The sequence below is a fragment of the Dinoponera quadriceps genome, unplaced genomic scaffold (assembly GCF_001313825.1).
Source record: "Dinoponera quadriceps isolate SergipeBrazil2010 unplaced genomic scaffold, ASM131382v1 scaffold566, whole genome shotgun sequence".
In the NCBI taxonomy this organism is placed as follows: Eukaryota; Metazoa; Arthropoda; class Insecta; order Hymenoptera; family Formicidae; genus Dinoponera; species Dinoponera quadriceps.
Window position 1 is genome coordinate 3,332,916 of NW_014555972.1, and position 24,043 is coordinate 3,356,958.

A 24,043-nucleotide genomic window follows, 5' to 3' on the forward strand; every position below is an offset into this window, starting at 1 on the left:
CAAAATAAGAAACAAAAACAAAAGACAAAAAAAACGATAAGATCAGAGATACAAAAAGTGCGATAGACGCGCTGACGAAAGAGAAATGAAAAAATGAGAACGAAATGTAAGTTGTCCATGTTGAGCAAATTTAGTATATTGGCCCTCCACGCTACTCTCTCCCAACTGGCACGAATTCTAGTTGTACGTTAGCGTTTTTTTCCTTTTTTGCGGCTCGTTTCTCACCTCTCTCTCTCTCTCTCTCTCTCTCTCTCTTTCTCTCTCAACCAAACACGTAATATATAGCTCTGTTTCTTTTTCATTGTTATTTCTTTTCTTTCCATCTGCCCGTCTAGCTGTCCGTATTTGTCTTTGATTTTAGTTGCGAGCGCAGACACACGTACACCAAACTCGTCCTGAGTGATACACAAATGCCAAACGTCCGAGCGCATTGTATCAATATCAATCGCGATTGCGACCCACCGGTCCCATAGGGGAAACGGGGTAGTTTTTCCTTTCGACGCTGTTTGTGACGTAATACGCGACCTGGTAGTCGGCGACCTCGCTTCAATGTCCCGTCGCGTATGCACAAGGCCCGATAAGTAAATATAACGTACATTCGATTCATACCGGCGGGAGGGGTTGAATGCGAGCGTTTTCAACGAACGTTCGACGACCGGCCGTACGTGCCGACGAAGAATAATCTCTGACGAATGAGCGTTTTCTCAAATCGCTCTCGGATAGATACGCGGGCGTTTAGTCGTCACGTCGTCCCTTTCTCTGGTATACACGCGAGACGTGTGTATGAATGTGAATCAAACGGGTCCGAAGGTATACGACGGATAAATTTGCCGAGAGGAAGAAAAAGATGAATGCTACATTAACGCGATATTAACCGGACATTATACTGGGCATACTCTGGAAACAATCGTAGACTGACATTAACGCTACATCAACGCTTGTCGCGGTTCTTCTTCGGCTTCAACAAGATCCGTGTGCGCATGTGAAAATCGTGAAGTAGACAGTAGTGATTGACGCAGCGATAATGCTTGACAAGGTTTGCAAAAGGATCCTTATGAATAGGGAATGTGTGTTATCGTTGTACAATTATTAATGTCGCCGTCTGATTGCCTGAATCCATAATAAATGCATATTATTTGAATATTGATCACTTTTAGATTATCATGAATAGCATGATATCGATGTTGTATTAAAACGATATAATTTTTTTACTGGTTTTATGCCATCGCCTCGATGATTATTCAGCAGCAACAACGTTGTACGCGCGCGACGAGCCTACTTTAACGCATAAAACTATTTATCTGAGATTGTGAAGATAACAAAGTTGCCGGTTAGATTGCTTCCGCCGTGATTTCTTCCCGGAATCTCATTGCCGACTTCATTAAAATTCATTTTTCACTTTCTACTTTAAACCGGAATAAAAAGGTTCTCTCATCCTCCCGCTTTTACTCGCGATAACTTTTCCATTCCCATTACCGACCGCATCCGTGGACAAAGATCGCCCGTGAAAATAATTTCCGAGCATAATCCCGGCCGTCTTACGATTGTTAAATGCCTATTCATGTCATATTATACGCCCACATAGAAAAAAAATGTACAATAACACATACTCATCCATTAATGTACATTTGCAAACTTTGTGCAAACTTAAAAAGTTTTAACTTTGACAGTGAAACTGCAATTTTCCTTATAGTTTCGTTGTCAGTTAAATTCCATCTGTGTAAAATGAGAGTTCAACTTTCGAAATGTGACTTTGAAGTCGCCCTGTGTTCATAAAAATGGCGTATCGCTCGGGAATTATATAAAAACTGAAATGTGAATTTACAGTAAAAAGTTCCGGCTGAGAGTATATGCGACAAATTTGTCTTAACGCCGTAGCGTTAAAACGAAACGATGAAGTAAAGCTCCCAGTGATCTTCTTCAATGCGCATTGCTGCAACGTGACTTGTTACAGTCGAAGAAGTGCGCCGCGACGACACACGTGTGTTTGCTTGCGTAGAATAAAACTCTCTTCAGTAAATGCATATATAAATACGTAGCGAACAGCTTACAGTCCGGGAAAACCGTACGTGAAAATTAAAAGAGTGACAGACGATTTATGTTTTCGTGGCTACGACGAGATGAGGAGACGCGAGTGGACGGCTGGAGAAGATGTGAGGGATGCCGTGGAAACTAGAAGAGAAGGCGAGGAGAGGCGAAGAGGACCGCGCGAGAGGAGAAGATATAAATCGTCGATCGTAGCGATAAAAAAAAAGGGAGAGAGAGATTAATGAGAATTAACGGAAGGATAAGGCCCGCTTAAACGAACGTTTTTCTTGGCTGTATCGCATGCTCAGGGTTGTAGTCCGATCATACATCTTCCTGACGTTGCTTCAAACGACAGGGATAATATGTCGTGCTCTAACAAATATTTCGTCCTTTTCCTGCTAACTCTTTCGTTTGGCTTTTACATAATAAATAATATAAAATTTATCACTATAAATAGATACGATTAAGAACACTTGTATAAAATTTCTCTTCATTTCGTCACTAATAAACTTCTTGACGTAAATATATTTCTACGCTAGAAGAACAATGCTTCAGAAGTAGAGAATAAATTCGGAGAAAATTCGAAAACCTTTTCTAGGACTACATCCCTATGAACACACGATTATACACCTATAGTTATGCTATGCTATGCAGTCTACGACACGGAATGAGTCTTGACACGAATAAAGCTGAACCTCGAGGACTGCTCTTAGTTTGCCCATTTTTCCTCTTCTTCTTCGTTTTATCTCCTCAACAAAACTCCACCGTGAAACCGCTTCTGCATGCAAAATTAACTTTGCTTCCGGCTCCTCATAACTGCCGGCGAGTGGGGCACGAAGGTTCCATTAAGAAACGTGGGAAGCTTAAGCATCTATAACTAGATACTTTTCGAGTTGAAATTTTGATTCTACATTGACCCTGTAAATTCCGTCGAACTTGAAGAAACAAATATAACATTGTCCTACCTTGATATTATGAATTGTTGTTTACTGGCCTCCATGTTGAATCTTAAGAAAAGACTTATTGTAGAATCATTTATTATGCGAGATTCTCATTATTTTATTTATATTCTATTCCTCCCTATTCATCCCTCATTAATAATTTTTATTTTTAATTTCAATTCTTGTTTTCACGAATTAATCAGTGAATATATTTTAATATTATTTTCATCAACTTTCTAATTATTGATACATTTCGATCTCGGATTATTTATTCGATATTACCAAGTAAATGAGTAAAACTAATATTTTACCATATTGATATTGTGTCATAATGGATATTATAATAATCGATTTTCTATTAATACATATTATATCTTTACATACACATACGCGAAAATGTCCTCAGTAATTGTTCATTGTAAAAACAACTTTTATCAGTTCGTCCGCTTCGGCGATTTTTCGAGAGCTTTGTCAAAATTATGAAAAATAGGAACGTTCGTTACCACCCGCCTGTGCAGTAATCTCGGACTTTCTGAGGTCACAAAGCGCGGAGGAGCTTAAAACCAGCGTCCTATATTTTAGGAGCAAATAGCGAAGGAGAGGCAGGTGACCGGTCGCATACAGATCCAAGTTTCGTACGAGGCGGAACGTAAAGAATTGATTGTCTCGGTTTTTATGGGCGACGACCTATGCGCCCGGGAAGACACTGGATTCGGCAGCTTGCCGGAGGCTTTCGCCAAGCTTGTCCTTGTTCCACCGTGGTAAGTCTATGGTTATCTCGTAAATTCCCGCAGCTGAATATATTTTACACTAGACCTCGAATCAAATCCCGATCCCGCGAAATTTATTTCGCGCCGAAGCGAAATAACAATATCGTAAATTCGCCGCGCGATACTAAGAAAATCCGCATACAGAATCCAATCGCAGCTTTTACACCGTCACATAATGCTTAAGAGCAGCTTCGTGTAAACGATTAATCTATTTTTTTTTTCTTTTTCTTCTCTGTACTTTCTTCTCTCTACTTTCGAGAGTTCCGTGCGTCTAAATTAATTTCCTGTTTATCCGTCATGCTCGTTTTATCGATGTCTCGCTGTCTATACTCAAAATGGCAGGTTAATTAATCACTGGTGGCTTTTACAGCGGCGATGCAACTCCACTGAGGACTATAGTGGCCGAACCGACCCAGAAACCAATCTGGAACGCTACATTGTTCTTCACCGGAGTTGCCGGCGAGAGCCTGATGGAACGTGCGATCGAGGTGACTCTCTGGGATTATTGTCCTGATGGCGATAATGTGTTCCTTGGTGAATGCACCGTCCATGTTCAGCGAGCGCTCGAAAATGACAGAGCGGTCTGGTAAGTGCGTTTTTTCAAGACTGGGGGACGAAGATTGAAAGACTCTCCGTCAGTTAAATGGACGTTAACTATTATGATAGAACTAACTGGTGAAATACTAAGGAGTAAATTGAACAACATTTCAACGGGAAGTAAACAGTCCACAATATAATTTTGTTTTGCTTGTTGTGATTCCGGTCCTCTTTATCTTTCACATAGATATAATTATAAAATAATGATTAATTTTATTCTATATCATAGAGCCTTAGGTTAGGTAGTTTTCCGAGTTCTCCACTTTCCAATTTCTTCCGACAAGTTCTCTCGCTCACGTTCACGTGTTGAAGTATGAACATTTCAGGTATCGATTGGAGGATCCGCGCGGACTTCGAACGGGCAAATCGCCGTATTGTTCACCGCGTGGCTCGCTGTCGATGGACGTCGCGCAGAGGCTGCTGAGGAAGGAACTGCGCGATCGTAGCTACAGCGACGACACGCAAAGCGACAGTGGTAGCCCAGAATTCGGCTTCCTGCACCCGGACCACGCCTGGCACGCCAATTCCAGACGCGGTTCCAGTCAGTCCGAGCAGCTCGAGGTCGAGCCTTATGAGCTCAATCGGGATTACAGCAGATCCTTGCCGGGTAGCCGCAGGAGCAGTTTCCAAAGTCAGGGTGGCACCGATAGCAAACGTGAGTGTCAGAGAATCGACATTCGGGTCATTTTCCTCCGCATAGAACAAATCGCCAGCGAATGTAACGACGCGTCAAAATAAGAGTATCTTGTTTCTCCGAGCAACTCTCGTTTATTTCCTTCTTCCGGAGGAATTAATACTGGGAGGATAAAATTGTTGTGAGTTGAAACTTCACCGTAATAATCGGTATAATTGTAAGACCGAAGGATAAACGATAAAGAAAGAGAGATATCGTACGATTCTTCTCAATCGTGAAGCAAAATTTAAACGCCAAGCTTATCAAGAATGCGATACATTATATATAACTTGTTATAGACAATCATCATATGATAAGCGTGTCTCTTCAATGGCGCTTGATATATCTCCGAGTCAGCACACGACAAGTAATTTCATCTGTAATTGTGATTGTATGCGGCGCGTCCGATATACACAAAAATAAAAGGAAAACCCGGAAGAAATCGGGAAGCGCAGTTTCTAAAGACCCTCTTATCGAAACTTTCGATGTAGCTCGCAGATACTCGACCTAATAAATTTCGTCCCGCTTTCCCGTTGCAAGCTGGCTCCTCACCCTTCTTCCGCCTCTTTTCAAATAAGGATGATAACGACAGCGGCTAGCCGCGATGCGCTATTGTTGGATAGTCTCGAGTGCTTCTTGCAAGCTCTTGGCATACTTAAGTAACAGCTTCCTCCGATTATCACTACCTATTCGATTACCGTCGCTTCATAGGAACGTTCGTGTAACGTTGTAAACAGCAAAAACCGATGCGAAGTATCGCGGCAAGCTAGCGAGCGTTAAAATAGCGTTAAACGAGCGGAGGGATGACGATGTTATAAACAACATCGTTTCTTTAATAGAAATTACACCCGCGTAATATAATACGTATTTAATTACCGCGAGAGAGCGCGAAAATTCGATATTCTTGTATCAGTTACGCCCCAGTTCGCGAGTTATAAATAAAAGGGTGCCATCGATTTCCAACGTCACTCCACCAAATTCATAATTAGACCTAACCGATGGAATTCTTCCAGGTGGAAGTATGGGTGAAGTCGACGTGCCTGTATATTACAATCGCGATCGACGACGAAGCTCATTCACCAGACCTATGAGGGATCCAGAGGAGATCATGGAAGGTTTGCGATCCCTTAAAGCGGTCAAAGGCGAGCTCAGCAGGACTATGAGTCTCACCGGTGACAAGAGACGCGGCAGCCGTGAGTATAAACATTTCTTTGCTTCTTTCGGCCATCATTTCGCTCGTCCGTCTGTTTGTTTGTCTTTGTACCTCTCCATTCGCTCGTCACACCCACCTACGCGATTCCATTTTTAATGCTACTACTACTACTATTGCGATACTTTCTCTTTTTCTCCTTTTTACCACCGTTACTATGTCGTTTAACGTCTCGTCGGCCCCATCGCGTCACTATCACCCGTCCGACCGACATCGAGTCTCACTAATGACGTCCATCACACCATAGTCTTGCATCTAAATGTATGTAAGTGTGCGAGTGCGAGTGTGCATTTTATCTGGGTGTTGGTGCATCGTCTCACACGTCCGATCACACATTCACACTTTTGCGTGATCATTCGCTTATTTTTATCCTCTATTGATGTTGTTTTCCTCGTTGCCTCTATTTTTATATTCTGTTCTTTCAATGATTTCAATAATTTATCTGCCTGACTTTTTTTAACGTGTCTTTTCTTCTTGAAATTTTAATTGAAACAATGATATTTTAGAAGATTCTTTTCAATTTTTAGTACTGGTTTACGAGAGAAAATATACTCAAACGAGTCCACACAATTAATTAATTGACGATAACTTCAGAAAATGTTGAGAATCTTGAAATAAAAGCGATTAAACTAAAATAATATTACTTTACCGGTGCGAGAAGATTCTAGAAAGTACGAGACAGTTACCGCGTTATCGAGAAAATTTTACGAAAGAATGCTCAAGATTCTTGGATTCTTTTAAGACAATATCTCATGATAATGTTGTGTATCAGCCGAATACCTCGCATTCTTTCTCCCCAAATTCTATTCTGTAATCATTCTTTCAACCATGCTTAATATGTTTAATATTATTCCACCATCTATGTGTTTATTCATTATCGTGTGATCATTCTGTGAAGCTCGAAACCTCTCTCTCTCCAATTTTTCTTCCCTCCTTTTTTGCGGATGTCAATGCAATTACTATTTATCTGTCTCGCACTATATATCACGTCCCGTCGACCCCACGCGGTTTGACCGAGCGAACATACTCGACGTTCGGAGAAATTCATATTCGTTTGCCAAACGTCATATCGTTGTCAGTTTATCGTATCTGACCCGGACGGATCAAAGCGAGAATAGCCTGACCTGGAAAGGACTTCGATGTGACTCCGGTGCGAGATTGGATCGATTTCGGATTCTCGTATCCACCGTCGGCCATGACTGTCTTCGACGCCTTTCGCTTTGCGCTTCATCATCGTTCTCGATCGCTTTTTCATCGCTCACACGCTCGATATTTCGGCAATTTCGCTTGCGAAATAGACCGCGAGAATCTCCAGTGAGCTCTGCCGAACCGACTGTCAGCGAAAGCAAATTCGGGAGACCCATCAGGTGTCGGAGAACGGAACCGCGAGATCGAAGAAGCGGATTCGTTGAGGAACCGCCGAGACGATCCATCACGCAGTGTTCTGCTTGGATTTGCGAAATTTCGCTTAACTCGTCAATCATTCCCCGCTTTTTGTTCGTGGAGTCATCGTTCCGATCGAACGGCCCGGATCGAAGACTGCTTCCATCGAGCATAATAACGCCATTCCCTCTATGCCTGTTTCTCGCAGAGAAATCGCTGTTCGCCCTTTCACCCCACAACCAGCGAAAGAATTCGTTCACAATTTTGCGTCCTTTTGTGTTGCGATTACTGTTGCGCCGTTGTTGCCTGTTGCTGATTGCTCGTATCGTCTCGCCAGCCTGACAGTAATGACTCGAGCCTCTCTCTTTCTCTCTCTCGCTTCGGGCTTTCACGAGGCGAAAAAGAGCAATTACGCCGCCGCGATTACTACGAAGACGCTATCGTGCCCCTGAGTCGTTGCACGCACCATGTGTAAGTCTATGAACGCCGTGATCTTTTCTCTCTTTCTCTTTCTGTCTTTTGCTCTTACTTTCTCTGTCTGTTATTGCGCTATTCAGCCTCTCATCATTCACTCCTCCGAGTGTTGTTTGCCGCATTTGAAAGCGTGCTAAGCTGCCATGATCGCGACGTGGTGATCCTTCTGTCAGCAAGATTATCGCTTCTTCATCGTTGAGGCTCGATGGTCGCTTCAGGTCGCGACAGGTGCTGAACGCTGGCGCGGCACGGAATCGCGAAATTGCTCTCGCAACGTGTCTGTCAAAGCATTACGTTCCATCCCGCGGCAATTCGCTGCCGAATAATTTATAAACTTGTTCAGGATGCGTTTATCGTGTAACCGGTATAAATTGCGCACAGAAGTGGAAACGGCTGAATTTCCGTGGTATCGCGTTAACTCCGTTAGTTCAATGAGCAAACGCGGGATTACTGTCTCTGGCGCGATAATGAAGATTCGCAGTGAATTTGCATTACACGGAGGAAGTGCGCCGCGAAACAAACGAGCACAATAAGCTGGCTGACGTTTTCGGAGGTGCACGAGGGCGTGACGAGTTGAACACAACTAACCCTCCTGTCTACCCACGCTGCACGCTCTCGCTCGGAACAATATCATTATTATTATTATTATTATCATCATCATCATCCGTCGCTTCGTCGCCGGCAACCGCGTCGTCGAGCACCCGAAGCGACCATTAAGCGCCCTGAAGAGTCGCAATCACCCATTCAGTTTCTCCGCGCGTTGGCTGTATGCATCTTCGTTCGCATAAGCGCACGGCCGAGCACGGCGTGCACTTTGAACTTGACTCCTCGATGTATTGTTGATTATCTTGGTATCCTTTCTCGGTCGGCATTGCACCGTCCATCAATGCAAACTGAACTCTGAACGCGTACTCGACTCGAATCGCTCGAAACGTTCGGTTCGCTCGGTCGAAACGCCATCGGCTATCGTCACGACCCCGATTATCGACGACAAATCGTGGGCCACGCACGTACGACCAACCAACCGACCAACCAACCAACCAACCAACCAATCAACCAACCAACCAACCAACCAACCAATCAACCAACCACCATCAACCAACGACAACAGAGTGCGTAGTCCCAACAGTTACTGTGTGGCAGTGCGAGCCTGTGTCTCCGAGGACCGGTAACTCGGCCTCTTTCCCACTGCCGCACTCCACACCACCTCGATAAATAACTGCAAGGCACTGTCGACCAACGTTATGGGCTTCCGGTAAGACACACTCTTTCTCTGTCGCTCATTGTCTATTGCTCTTTCTTTCTCTCTCCTTGTCTCTCTCTCTCTCTCTCTCTCTCTCTCTCTCTCTCTCTCTCTCTATCTACCTGTACTGCATCTATTTTGGGTGGAACGTTGCTTCGAGTTCTTATCGCTTTAGTTTGCCCCTTTTAAGTAGAGCAATCTTATTTATTCCGCAGCGGAGAGTAAAAACAGGGTAGGTCTTCTATTGATAGCACCGAATATAGGCGAGCGAAGGAGAAACGCGTGGATGTACTTTCGACAGAGAATATCGTCCGTCGACGTCACAATACGACTCGATTCTTGATTTTCGTAATTTTATTGTTTCTTCGATCAGTTCTCTTTCTTCCTTCACGTGCGCTTGCCGTTAATTTTTCTTTCCTGCGATATACCCATGCCGTTAATTTTTCTTTCCTGCGATATACCCATGCCATATTCTATTTTACAGAGAGGCACGCAACATCGTTAATCATAAGGTCAAGATATAAACGTGCTAAACTTCAACCACGAAATATTTTCTTCCCCTTCGCGTTCTCAGCGATTTTTATCGTGCTATAATTTTCTACGGCAAAAATAATTACGCTCCCGTTTTGCAACTTTTTACTCGGATGTATCGTTAGTTTCCTCACTGTTGATCCATTACATCTTATCCCTTCCATTCCCCCTTATTTAATGGTCTCTCAAATCATTTTACGCTAAACATCAGCCTATTTTTTAATGTTATCTAATCAGTTCATCACCACTTCCTCCTTCTTCTCTCAAGATTACATCTTTAGCGGATCTGAAGGGAACAACTGTATAAAAGACGATACAGGCAAGGTTTTCGCTAAAACTGTCCTTAAGTGATGTTACACGGACTTATCAACTGTTAGAATATTTTTTTTTTTATAAGAAGCAGACGCTGTTCAACTAATATTTCTGTTACAATTTCATCAAATCAGTCGTTTTTTTGCTAACTTAAATGACACGCTAAATGGAAAAACGTGGAAATTACTCGCGAAGTGTTTCGAATCGTCTGACGGGTGAGTAGCAGAAGAAGCATCTTATCTCTACGTCCTGCCCCCTATTGAAAGCCTCGACGAAAGCCTCGACGAAAGGCTGCTTCTGTGTTCTCTCTCTCCCTTTCCCTTCCAAATCGTTTCTTACAATTTGAGCGAGTTATGCTTGAAAGTATTCGCTTGAACTAATACTCGTAGATAATATTAACGCTACAACTGTCGCTATCTACAATCGTGATCTTAGGTAAGAGAAATCGAGAATGTCGTCGTATTGTTGCATGTTTTTCGAGCATTGTATCGACGTGAGCACCTTACAGTAGTACCTTACTGATATGGTTGACTTATCTAACGAACTGCCCCATGCCCGATATTTCTATACTCTTTCTTTATATTGGCTCGCAATTGTTCCTGATCTGTAATTCTTGGTTTATTCTTAACTATATATATATATTGTACAGACTTTATACTTCATGATACTGTGCCTGATTGCAAAAATGTTTTCAGATTTTATGAAATATTTTACATTTATGAATATGTCAAAACAAATGGACATTAATGTGTAAATATAACATTAACTGATTTCATTTGTGAATTTAAAGAAAATAAATGTCGACTGCATCTTTTCCCGATGTAATGTTAAAGATAATTTTTATGTTATTAATTATGTCTCGATGCTAAATCTTACCAACGTAAAAATATACCGAACTATTTAATGCTAAATTTCTTAATACAAGAGAGTTAGAAATAATTTAATAAGCAAGTTCTAAATCGTTATACTGTGTAGAAACGAATGGAGAATACAATTTTACGCTACAAATTGCTACGAAATCTTATTAAACTGAATAAATTTCCGAGTTGGAGCAACTTGTCCACCTCTCAATAGGTTTACTATCACCGGTGCGAAAAGAGGAAAAACGAGTAACGGATTGAACCCGCTGGAAAATGTTACGACCGATTAAAAAAAATTTTAATTCGTATCGCAAACGATCAATCAATAAAGTTTGCAATTAAGTGGCATCTCGGAGTTCGAATATGATTCGTGTGTCGTGACGAGTAACGAGAAAGCATAAGAAACATATTAGGAAGCCTCAGCTGGCGGAATATGTTAATAGTAGAACAAGGCCGAGCTCTACACTAGCTCTCCGAGCTTCTAATTATCTTATTACAGCTATCGAGACCGAACTTTCCTCTTCGTAGAGTTGAAACTCCCCCGCTATCGCTCTGGTACTTTGGAGTCGAAGTTTGTATCTTACCTCTCTCTATGTAGGAAACGCGCGTTTGGAACTTATTATATACATCTATCTAATTCAGGAAGCTTCGGTCGTTGAATTTCACGATTCGGTCTACGGCTGCGTCGGCGACGATTGAATTGCTCCCGCTGAGATTTCGAGTATCTATTCCGATATATGAGAGTTAGCACTCTCTGCACGTTGATAAAGTTTTGATTGGTAAACTTTAGAAATTCGCATTTAGTATGGAAAAGACAATTTAATTCAATTCTAACCCCTTTTTTAAGGAACTTTTTTAAAAATTAATCTAGCATTCTTACAACTATCTCATTGAATGTGCCACTCAAAACGGTCGAAGCATTATACCGTCGTATAAAAAAATAAATTTAAAGTGCAAGCTTTTAGAAATTATACCATCAGAAAAATATGACGTTAACGTGTGGACAAACTGAAAATTATACTCGAATCGTGCCGACTGATTGAAATCCATACGACCGAAGGAGCTTCGCAGATGTCGTATTGTTCAGTAGGCAGCTTCTCTCAGATATCTGTCGCAAAATTGAATTTGAAAGGACAAGCCTGTAGAACAGATTCTTCTGACTGGCAAGGTGTAAATTGTTCTCTTTCGATAACGACCCAACTGCAATCTGTGTCACCGTGCGCTTACAAAACAGACTAAATTCGCAGATCCACGAGCATCGCTGCTCGGTGAACTGCGTTTTTGTAAAAAAATCTCACTTGCGACGACACACAGATTGCGATTTATCTACGATAAATAATCTGAAAAGATATTTTTCAACCCGTAGGGCGGGGTGAGCGCAAAGACAGCGTCATAGAGATTCCAGAGAGATTTTACGATAGGAACAGCGAATCCGACGAGGACGAAAAATGGAGGTACGGCGATCCATCTTTCGTGGCAAGTCGAAACGAATCAATCACTCCATTCTATTCGCGTTTTCGGTGTGTCTATTATTATCGATTCATCAATTACGCTTTGTGTCATCGCGCGTTAGCGACGTTCTGATTCAATCATTATTATCGTATTTAATGGTAGAGAAACGAGTGGAAACTCTCGGAATTATCCTACATCGATATCCATTAAGTAAAATTTAATCGAACACGTGTGACATAATTTTTGTTATTACAGTCAGTCGGCGGGAAATGAAAATGGCGTCGACATAAAACTGGGTTGCGGACAGGTGCTGCCTAAGGGATATAAAATGATCAGTGGTAAAATATCCGTTATGGCCTTATTAAAATGAAATTGCTAATTTGATCAATCTTTTTTTGTTGCTTTGCTCCAAGTATTTATCATTCGAACATGCGGTAACACAATAATGAGCTCTCTTAAAATATACTCGATTGCATGTAATTCTGTTCAATTAATCGATCGCATAGTAGACACCACACTTTCGCTTTGAGCTACAAAAAGTCCTACGAAAGATTGATTTAATCTGATCTCACGTTGCATTTGATTGAACGTTTTTCTAATTGCAATCGCCAATGTCGCAGGTGCGCAAAATGGCGAAGTGAAACTGGGCTTCTTTCTCTGCAAGGGAACTCTCGAAGTCGAAGTTATCTGCGCCAGAGATATTTGTCCCGGGGAGAAGGAGGAGCCAGGTAATTCGAGAAGCGCGCCTGCTCTTTGCCGCTAATTCTCCCTCATTCGAGTCGCTCTCGCCTGTTTACAGCTACTATAAAATTCTCACAGCATAGCACCGTGGAGATATCACCCACCAGCTACCGTACCTTCGCGTTAATTTCCCAACGTTACGACATGCCATTCTGTCTTGATCATTCATACATTACTTAGCGTTCAGAAACAAATTTTTACGTGGGCGGACCAACGCGCGTTAATCACGACGACCTACATTCGCTAATTTGTCGTTAGCCTTTATATCACGCGCAAACTTGCAGCAAAATCAATATGCAACGTCGTTTATAAGTGTCTCGAAAATAGATTAACTGGATTTAATTAATTCCCCTCCGCAAGGAAGATTTTAATATGATCTAACGCGGAAATAATGTGTGTCCGCTTCCAACGTCTAAAGATTTTAAGACTGTATGAATAATTGTCGTTAGTGTATCAATTGTTAAAAAAACTTCTCCATAGACGAAGAAATAATTACAAAAAAATTGTCTATAATTCATACGCAAATATAATAAGTAGCTAGAAATGTTTTTGCAAATGATACGAGATGTTTAGAAAATACTTATTCGAATAGGAATTAACGACGAGACTTGTTTTCCGCAGACACCTACGTGAAGACGTATTTGCGCGACGGCGAAAGGTGGCTGCAGAAGCGCAAGACTCGCGTGATACGACACTCGAAGAACCCGCAATACCGCCAGACGCTCAAGTATGGCAGCTGCGACGCGCTGGGCAGAGACCTGCTGGTGATGCTGTGGGAGAAGAAGCAAGGCTTCGAGAGCAATCAGGGATTGGGTGGCGCCGAGGTAAACCTCGACCTTCTGCCGCTCACGCAAATGACCATCGACTGGTATCCGCTCTTCCCGATCCACACCCTCGGTACGCAGAACGCGGACTCGCCATGATGGTTAAGGGAAAAGTGGGCCTTGGAAGCCGGCGAGCTCGACCTCAGACTGAGCCTTTTGCTCAAAGACGAGGGCGAGCCCGTCGTCAAAATCATCTCTTGATGGAAATGGTGGCTGATCGACTTCGCCGACACGATCTCGAGGCACCGGTGTTTCTTTTTATTGTCGCAAGTTCGTGAATGATGCGACGAAATGCGCGTTGTTCCAAAAGGCGTCGACGTGCCCTCGGTCTTTCCCGTGTTTTCAGTACGGCTTCTCAATCGTAACTGGGAAGAAGTCCTGTTTTCACGTTTTCAGATTTATTCGCGTGGAAAAGCTTGTTCCATTCCGTTGATCACGGTAAAAATATGCTCTGTGTATGTTGTCTTATTACGTTAGTCGACGTTTTCATTTCTTCCGTTCGCAACGAATAAGATAGCATTATAAGAACGGATTAATCCCCGCGTATCGAGTCGATTAATTAATGGTTTATAATTATTTAATAATAAGCACACGTAATAAGTATTAGAAACCAGTTAATAATAACCAAAATATCTGACACTTCATTATTTGTTCATCATTATTTGTCAACACACTTCCAGTAACGAATGAAAGAGGCAAGAATATTCCTGTAATTAGAGCTGAAATCAGAGAAAGAAAACTAACATATATTTTAAAATAACAATATTGAGAGAATGTCGCGAAAACTAGTGAAATCAGTCATTAACACGGGAAGATCGATCACACATTGCGCGCGACAGAGCCGATTGAGAAAATCGCTAATCACGTGTAGCGTGAATAACCGGAAGACAATCAACTTCAGATGGTTCTATTATACAGTTCAAGAAGACAATCAATTTTGAGAATTGTGAAGACGTAAAAAAATACGCATGCGTTCAACTCGCGCTTATGGAACGACGTCACCGTCGCCGCGTTTCGTCTCGGGAAGAGAGTGCAGAAGAACGCGCATAAACAACTTCCAAAGAGTTCCTTCGATTAGCGCCTTTCAAGATCCACGGGTGCCTCGTGAATGTTCGCGGTGATTTTAACGGTAAAGGTATACCTGTGCAAATATGTCAGACGACAAGCAATCGAGTACAATATAAAGAGAACGAAAGAGAATGTAAAGAAAGAAATGTAGAGAAAGAGAGAGAAAAAGAAGGACGGAGAGATTATTTTTTCGGCGATTAACTATGGAAATGATGATAGTCATGTATCTTGATAACGTGTATCCCGACGAGATGACGAGGGTCCATTTTTCCCGAAACGAGGATAATATCGGCGAAAACGTCGACTACGTCGAAGCGAAGCTCGATCGACATCTGCCGCCCGCGGCGGCCTCATCTGGTTGATCCAGTCAGTGATTCGATCGAATTTCGTACGTACTAATTCAAATATCGATATTAAAGGATCAACAATGCTTTGATCTTTCCCACGTCGATGAGGCACATTCGAGATTCGCGTTTCCTGTTTTCATTTAACGCAGACACACGATTTGGAGCGCGGAATGAAAATTTGCCGTACATTGTTACAAATTTCCGTCTTAACAGACCATTAATATATAATTGTATATTAAATCGAATTTGATTTTATCAAGCGGATTTTATCAAGCGGATTTTATGAAGCTTTTCAAAGCGGAAAAGTTCCATTTTTCTAATTCTGACAATTTTACCGATTGAAAAATATTATATCAACGTTGCAAGTCATTTCGCAAATTGTAAACCATGACGTTGCGAAAGAACCGTACATTGTAAAATAAACTTTCACTTCGGACTGTGAATATAACAGGAAAATATTTTCTAGAATTTTTTAGACACAAAGCCCGCGTTCCAGAAGAGCGATAGCGAGAAGATAGGAAACGCTCGCACGGAGTGCCTCGATCGATGTTAATTGCTTTAACTATATAACGGTAGACAATCGTTCCAAGGCTCGCTGGCCGAGCCGACGGCAAAAAGAGCAATTTAGCGAGGTGGTGGCGAGACGAGCGGATTAGACGAGGGGGTGTAACTTTGCAGCCAATCTGAATAATAACCAACCAACCAAAAACTCGGTGTTTTAGAAGTCGCACAATTTTTGTAGCTCGTAGACTGATAGCAGGACAGACAAGCGGTTCCTTCGACGTTTCTCAGATAATATCGACGTCCCGTTTCCGTGCGGCATCCCGAGGATCACGATGGCTCCGCCAAGCAATTCAATTCCATTCCAATCGACTGTCGGGAGAAAGGAGGGACGTAATGAGAAAGGTTAACGCGCGAAATTCCAACTTCGAGCTTAATCAGCCGGCTTGGTGATCCTCGGGACGCGTTATTGTGAATGTTTAAATCCACAGTGTCCCGCGATGGGGTTAGGAATTGTCCAGGATTAATTGCGCTTACCCCGCCCGAGTAATTAGAGATAGGTGATAAACGTGATAATACCGTACAGAGTTAATTAATGGCACCTTCACGATGAATTACGTCTAACGAGAGATTGAAGTTTACGGATTTATTATTATAATCGAGTGTGGTGTGTGCGCTTACGCGTGCGAACGGAGAGACGCGACGATACTCTAAGTTAAGTGTTGTGTGCGTGTATAACGGTAACCTCACGGCGTCGAGATCGACCCGGGACGTGTGTACATGCATATATATATATATACATCGTTTAAATACGTGTATAATAATGTAACGATATATAGCGTATCTGTGTATGTTAATATGTAGATACGTGCTATATATTATTATACGCTCCGCACAAGAAGAAAGAACTGTAGACGAAGGATAATCAAAACATGTACATGTGTTTAAACGATAAGGATAAATGGACGGTGTTACTGTCCCATATCATTAAACTCGATGTTAAACGACGTAGATGTTTAAGGGATGTCAACGAAAGTGCAATCGAAGATTTATTTTCGCAAGTCGAAATTCTTAACGACCATATATGCACGTTGCAATTCTCAATTACGATTGCATTGTTAATTCATTGTTTTATTTCCCGCGTATGTTCTCATTGATTGATACCTTCTTTTATAAGAGTTGACTGTATAAAATATCAAAAGGCTTCTTAGGAAAACATTTGTTCATCCGAGGCTCGAATAATTAGAACGTGTATTGCGACTAAGATTCCTTTGTAAGGTCTCTGAAGACGGAAGACTTTTAATTGCGAACAAAAAGACGCACGGAGCTGAATCGCGAGCGCCCGAGCACACGAAGAAAGTAACTTTTTAACTTAAAACACTGAACGTGGAAGTATATCGGCCCGAAAAGACATTTAAATATGGTTGTGCTGTTCACACTTCTTGTCGATATAATCGCTTCATCGGTCTCTCGCCTCGAACGCCAAGTGACGTGTCTCACCGAGAGAGTTATAACGAGACGGTTGTGCCTTTGCGAGGGCTAAGTCAGACGTATCGCGAAAAACGATCGTGTTCCCACGAAAGGAAGTCTATAATCGGCCTAGAAATATATCACGAATAATCCGAATTCGATTTTTGCCGCGTTACTCGCGAGATATACACACCATAGCGCGACTGTAATATTCAATCGCATGTAATATCTTGAGTTGTACATTTTTAATGACACCGAATATTCGACACATAGGGGGGTCATTAATATCTCAAGTATCAAGTTAGTAAAAAATTATTACTTAAACAACCGAAATTGTTGATTTTCCATACGGAACGTCGTTGGTTATATTTCAATAGAAGAAGAAGGAAGTAATCTCGGGATAATCTTAACAAACTACGTAATCAGAAAATACAAACGCGGACAAATATCAAGCGAACGAGTTATTCGTGGCGTAAAAAAGAGTCGGTAAAACTTTCGGCGAGAAAGTAAAAGGAAAAAAGAAATCGAATTAATTCTCGTACGGACGCAGAATCGCGGATCTTCGTCGAAAGTTTCCTCATACGAAGATTATCGAATGGACAATCCTCTCGTACGAAAATGCAATTATCTACTATTTTAAAACGAAAGACTTCTCCTTCGTAAGTAACTGAGCGCGTTCTAGGCACGTTTTCTACTAGCCTTCGAAGTGACTTAATACTACTATTACTGCTATTTCTATTACTACTACGATTGCTATACTTAACGTTATCGACACCGTTATTACTATTATCACTATCCAACGCTGCTTATTCTCCCTTCTGGCTATACTAAATGCTAACACAGCACTTGCAAGATCAAGAGAAACGAGAATCTACATTTTATAGCGACACTAATTCTTCAATCTATTAACGTCAACGACGACCTTTATGATCAAGTTATGGATAACGCTTTGCTCTCTGAATTATCGTTTTACGAATAATCAATCGAGTGAAATCCAGCATCCTCTGAGTTTAAAAATGTTGTAAAATTAAAAAAAAAACTAGTGCAAAAAATTTCTTAAAAAGTATAAAAAATAGAACTTTTACATTCTATACATTCTCTATATACTGTGTTATATGTATAATTATAACTAATCACGATCGTAGAAAGAAATACTTCTAGAGTGATTTCAAAAATGTTAGAATGAAAACAATTAATTTTTCTCTTGAGATAAGAAGAATATATCAGCACATCTGATTATAAATATAAATATCGAAAATACTGTTAATCTAAAAAAACTCAATATCCTAATTAAATCGCTAATTAGAGAGCAAAGAGTTAACTGCTCGTTGTGTAACTGCTCGTTACACGCTATGCTTCACACTTCTCGCGTATTTCTGAAAGTCTTCTAATAGCCGACGAGGAGCTCGAGCTTATATTACAATGAAATCTAGACACACTTGAATAGAGTGAAACTGCGATTTTTTCTACAACACAGAACGCTAGCATTTTGAAACGTAGAGAAACTCGAGTCTGCCTCACTACTTTAATGTCTACTCACGTACGACAAAGATGTATATTAACATGACATCCACCCACACGTGCACATACACACACACATACACGATTCACACGTATACTTATTACATTATACGTTATGTATCAACCTTGACAATCGAAAATTATTAATTCGAATTTACGCTACGAATCTCTAGACGATAAATATGTTGTACTTACTACAATTCGTACCGGAGAAACCGTATGTAAAATAATCCTAGAGTCGAGCACACGTCGGCGAACTATTGCATAACTGTACATTCGATATGTATTATATATTGTCATGATCGATCAGTTGCGGGCAAGAACGTTTCTAGAATTAATTCGGGAGAAATAGATTAGAAGCAAGTGATTCTCCGACGATCCAAATGAGGATAATTAGCGCGATTGATCGCCTCGTCGAGAACGCTGTTAATTAAGAGTTACAAAAACAACGGCCTCTTCCCGTACATATCTGTGTTGTACTCGTTCTGATATCTAATTGTAAGTGTCAGGGACAATCTCACGGGAATTGTGCGTGTTCGCGTGGATATTAACATCGGCGGCACTTTTCCAGCCTGCGGGAAAGCGGTCTCGCGTTTCGGCGACGTGAATCGATCTCGCGTCCATTCGAAAATTTATCTCAGGTTTGCGATCCAGCAAAGTTGTGCCATTTGGTGCTAAAAGCGATAGAACCGGCCGATGGAGGTCTAATTTAAATGGACGTACGATCGAGTCGCGTCGTCGTATACTCTATAATCTGAAACGTCGCGCGAAGAAGAGGAAGGAAGCAGCCAGTTGCCCTTTCGCTCACTACTCACGATCGCGATCGTGAACGTTATAATTTCCATCCCCGATCGGCCTAAAATCATGTTCGAATGTATCGCGAAGGGATCGGACGGGCATGCGTCGACCCACACACGAATGCTTGATCCTCGTAGATGCGCGATTAATTGTTACATACATACGTACGCCTAAGTACTGATCGTTCAAACTGGTGATTTGTAAAACGCGTAATTAAAGCGAAGCGAACGAGAGGTGAGTGGGAAAGCGAAAAGCGGAAACCGAGACGGACGTACGTGAGAGATCTTAAACGAGTTACAATAATCATTCGGGACCCAAAAACGATTTCGGCCGCAGAACACCATTAGGGGCTGATAGTTAGATGTGTTTAACGTGAACTACCTTACAAAAATAATTAATTCTCGAAGCCGACCGAAAGCGATCCTCTGATCGCTCGCGGTGTGTCCTCTTTACGATTAGGAGCAAGTGCTTTGGTTAATCTTCTCCTCGCGTTCTACGGCACTGTCGTTACCACCTCGACCTGACTCAAGATTCCACGTACCGAAGCAATCGGACTGTCCTTTCCGACATTCTCCGGATTTCGTCTTTCTCATGTATCACGTAGGATTTAGCGATAGGCGCGCTAAGAAATTCTGCCATTTTCTCATCAGCCATAGGGATGGCAGTTTAAAAGAAAAGAGTATCACGAGTGTACAGTACGCTCATACTTCTCGATCGTGACACGTTGTGAGCTCTATCAATCTTAACAATTTATATTCACGGAACAAAATAAGTGGTACATATCACGTATTGGTAGAAATCGCAATATTCGCTCGTTCGTAAAATGAAAAATGATTGAACTCCATCATCCTCCGTTGAATATCGACTACTATAATTAATATTAGGCATAAGTTGACATTTGTTGAACATATGAGAAACGCGTCGGACATATTTTTAAACGTTTCTGCTCTAAGCCGAGGAGGAAATCCGTGACTACGCGCAACTGATAATTTCAAACTACAATCGTATCTTCCAGTAAAGATACACGATTTTAATTTGTTATGTTTCAATACGAAAAATCCCTATTTGTGCGAATAACACGCAAATGGCTGACAACGTGTCGAGGGATATCGGAGAGTATCAGCGCAAGAAGACACATATTATGGCCTTGTAAAGTCTTGTATAAAAGAAAGGGGGCAAGCGTTTCGGCGGTTCTTCTCGCTTTGTCATTAGAATTATTAGAAACTTTAGGATTCTTACAATTTGCGAACAATCACCGTGCACGTGCGCGTTTTCATGAAGAAAGCAGTTCGCGGGAGAGAAAGAGAGAATGAGAATGAGAGAGGAAAAAAGTCGCGACGTAACGGAAGGGACACCCTTAACGTAGTTAAAAAGACGTAGATACGATTACGTGTCGTCATATACCGAATTCAATGTGATGTTCCCTGCATGTTGAGTGTTGATCGTCGCGCATGTGGATTAGAATCACAGCGTGTGGTAGAAATTTACGGGTTAATCGAGTATGGATAATTAGCAGTTAAGTGAGCTGCGATCTACTTTCTATTGGTTCCGCGGCATTAGCGATTACGTAGTACTCTTGATTGACGTTATTCAATGATTAAGCGTCGGTTCATCGACGATGCGAGGAAATTATTAGTGTTCCCGGACTGCGAGGTACCCCGTGATCTAAGAATGATTTCAAAGTTTATCTTGTAAAAACGAAGGCGATTGATTGAATTGTTTTACCACTGAGGGTTCTCGGAGAGTGAGTGAAAAGAAAAAAAAGCTAAAAAGAAAAATTCGCTTGAATGAACCACGCAACCTGATAATTTAATAGATAATCTCTTAAGATTTTTCGTTTCCGAGATAAACTTTTAATGGTAAAACACTCGAAGGCAGTTTTCAACGATAAAGCTCGGAGCTCTTACGTTCAGCGCAAAACAAGAAAATAAATGTAAAAACTGTCTCGGAAGTTCCTCGCAATCGATGAATCAGAGTTTCTCCTACTAATTGGTTAACCGATTGGCTTTAACTAATTAGTTATATCGCTGACGGATGCGAACGAGGACGAGCGAGCTCTTGAACCTTTCTTTTTCCTTTTCCTTCTTCCTCGTTCGCGTCATCGAAGAAAAAAGTACGTAGGTACCTTATTTATAACTTCAATAACATTTTCTACAAGGGAAAACCATGAAAAAAATGGATTTTTCTATTATAAAGGTATTGACGAATGACCAAGCACTAGAGGCGGTCGTCGTTGAAGAAGACTTTGAAGTTTATGTCCCTTTCGCGATAGCATTCACTGTCTTATGACCTTTTATTATCACGCGTATTTAAACGTCTTATTTCATTCTAGAACACGTGTATATTGCACGAGGTATATCTTAACTATTATTATTCCATAACGATGGAATATGCTGAGTTATTGTTGAATATATTTGGTTGAGCCGTTAATGATTTTTGATCGATGGCAAATCGATGGGTGAAAAAGAAAGTAGAAGTGTAAGGGTTGTGATTAAATAATGACGTAGCGATTAGACACTTTGATTCATTTCTCTCGTGAAAAGTCATATTTTTCTACGCACGGGAAGTTCTATTATAGCGAGTTACAACAAATTAGAAACGTGTATGTTACAATCGAGAAAATAATAAGAGAGAGATCATCTGTGAGACTTATGAGAAAGCGATCGCGAGTACCTTCGATTGGCCAACGATTAAAAAATTGTTAATGAATATTATCGCAGCATATGCTTCGTATTTCAGAATTAATTTGTGAAAGATCAAAATCATACGATGCGTTCGTGTTAAAGAATGATGCGCATAAGAGGATGATATAGAGAGACATATAAGAACGAGGAGTGCCAGAATGAATAAACGTGCAACTTTATGAAAAAAAAAATAATAACTTGTAACATAAATGAATAAAAAGAAAAAAGAGAAGCCGAATAGTCGACTTCTGTCTGCCTCTCGTTAAATTTTTAGTACCAATCTGTGTGCAGCGAATATTCGTCAAATATTATTTGAAACTTTATTGTTTAAGAAATAATTTCATTCAAAACTCTGCTGAATTCTTAAGTAGTCCTTGCATAAACGCTCGTAAAATTCTTCAAAAATTTCTTTCCACAAAGGGAAATTTTTAAATTTCAATTTGTTCGAAAAATTTAATGTCAAAACTTAATATGTTATTTGTGTCGCTTTTCTCTTTACACATCAGACGTCACGTGTATTCGTGTATCGAGTAGTACTAACATAAAGGCGTATAGGATTGAGAAATGAAATTTTCTTCGGAGACGAGGGAGTCGAATATTTTTCGTGTAGAATGTTTAAGGCTCGCGGAAGAAGTTCGCTTCCTCCTTCGCGAACAAGTCTATTCGTTCCAATTGCAATCTCTACGCTTTTACCCCCTTTCTCTTTCTCCATCCGAAACCTAATTACTATATCGATTATTCCATTTTAAATGTAGAAAATGCGAAGAATGCAAATGGAACGAGCAGACCTTATAACAGCGATAATGGACTCGAAAGATGACTGAATCTTTGTAGTACGCACAATGTTTTTGTGTTTATACATATATCTGTGCATATACGCATATGCGTGTGTGTAGTGAAAACTCACAAGTATCTCGATTTGTTCGTTCTACTCTTCTTTGGGGAAATTTGCAAATCTACGCAAATTTTTCTTACTTTGTCACATCATACATACATCATGTATACAGACATATGCATAAACACAAAAATAAGAAAAATGGTGTATAAACCGAACGTTAGGTTAATACAAACGTGAAAGAAGTGGAATCGAATTGCTGCTCATTCCTGTAATTATCAGCGACTTGTTCCGTTCTCATGTAAAGCACCAAAATAATAAATGGTATTTTTTGTCGACGTAATCGTTTGATCTTCGCTTTCGTGAGAAACCATCCTTTCTCGAGACGAATTGTCGCGAAAGAAGGCTGAAACATCCAAAATAACAGATAATTCACAGACGGGTCGAAACAATTCAATAGCAAACTGTGCTGCAGTCTTTACCCGTTATGAGGTTATAAAGGAAACTTTTTTACTTTACTCGGTGCGTGTAGCCATTCCAGTCGAAATCACACGATGTGTGGAACAGTATCTCTTCTTTTTCTTCAGCAGTTTACTCCGATATTGAAACAGCATCTCAAATCCGTAGCGTACCGTCGCGATTTATCCGGTAACTGCGGCACAGCAACGGCCACGATTGCGATTCTCGAAGTTTGAATTATCGATACGCCGTTGGCGCCCTCACGCTAGTTTCACTTGTACTGAATGGCAGTTTGCCGGCGCATACTCGCGATTTGACGCG

The 24,043-nt window shown here is 41.1% G+C and overlaps 1 protein-coding gene across 2 annotated transcripts in view; it reads left to right on the top strand.

Annotated features, from left to right (window-relative positions):
* Nucleotides 1-23,606, top strand: part of LOC106746320 (regulating synaptic membrane exocytosis protein 1) — a 138,911-nt gene extending 115,305 nt beyond the window's left edge. For both annotated transcript variants that reach the window (XM_014622822.1, XM_014622823.1), the window contains exons 16-23: nucleotides 3,552-3,730; nucleotides 4,110-4,325; nucleotides 4,663-4,991; nucleotides 6,023-6,202; nucleotides 12,389-12,476; nucleotides 12,730-12,812; nucleotides 13,095-13,202; nucleotides 13,837-23,606. In XM_014622822.1, the coding sequence (XP_014478308.1) occupies nucleotides 3,552-3,730; nucleotides 4,110-4,325; nucleotides 4,663-4,991; nucleotides 6,023-6,202; nucleotides 12,389-12,476; nucleotides 12,730-12,812; nucleotides 13,095-13,202; nucleotides 13,837-14,138 (1,485 nt within the window). In that variant the 3' untranslated portion in view covers nucleotides 14,139-23,606. The remainder of the gene's footprint in view (nucleotides 1-3,551; nucleotides 3,731-4,109; nucleotides 4,326-4,662; nucleotides 4,992-6,022; nucleotides 6,203-12,388; nucleotides 12,477-12,729; nucleotides 12,813-13,094; nucleotides 13,203-13,836) is intronic.
* The last annotated feature ends 437 nt before the right edge of the window (nucleotides 23,607-24,043 follow it).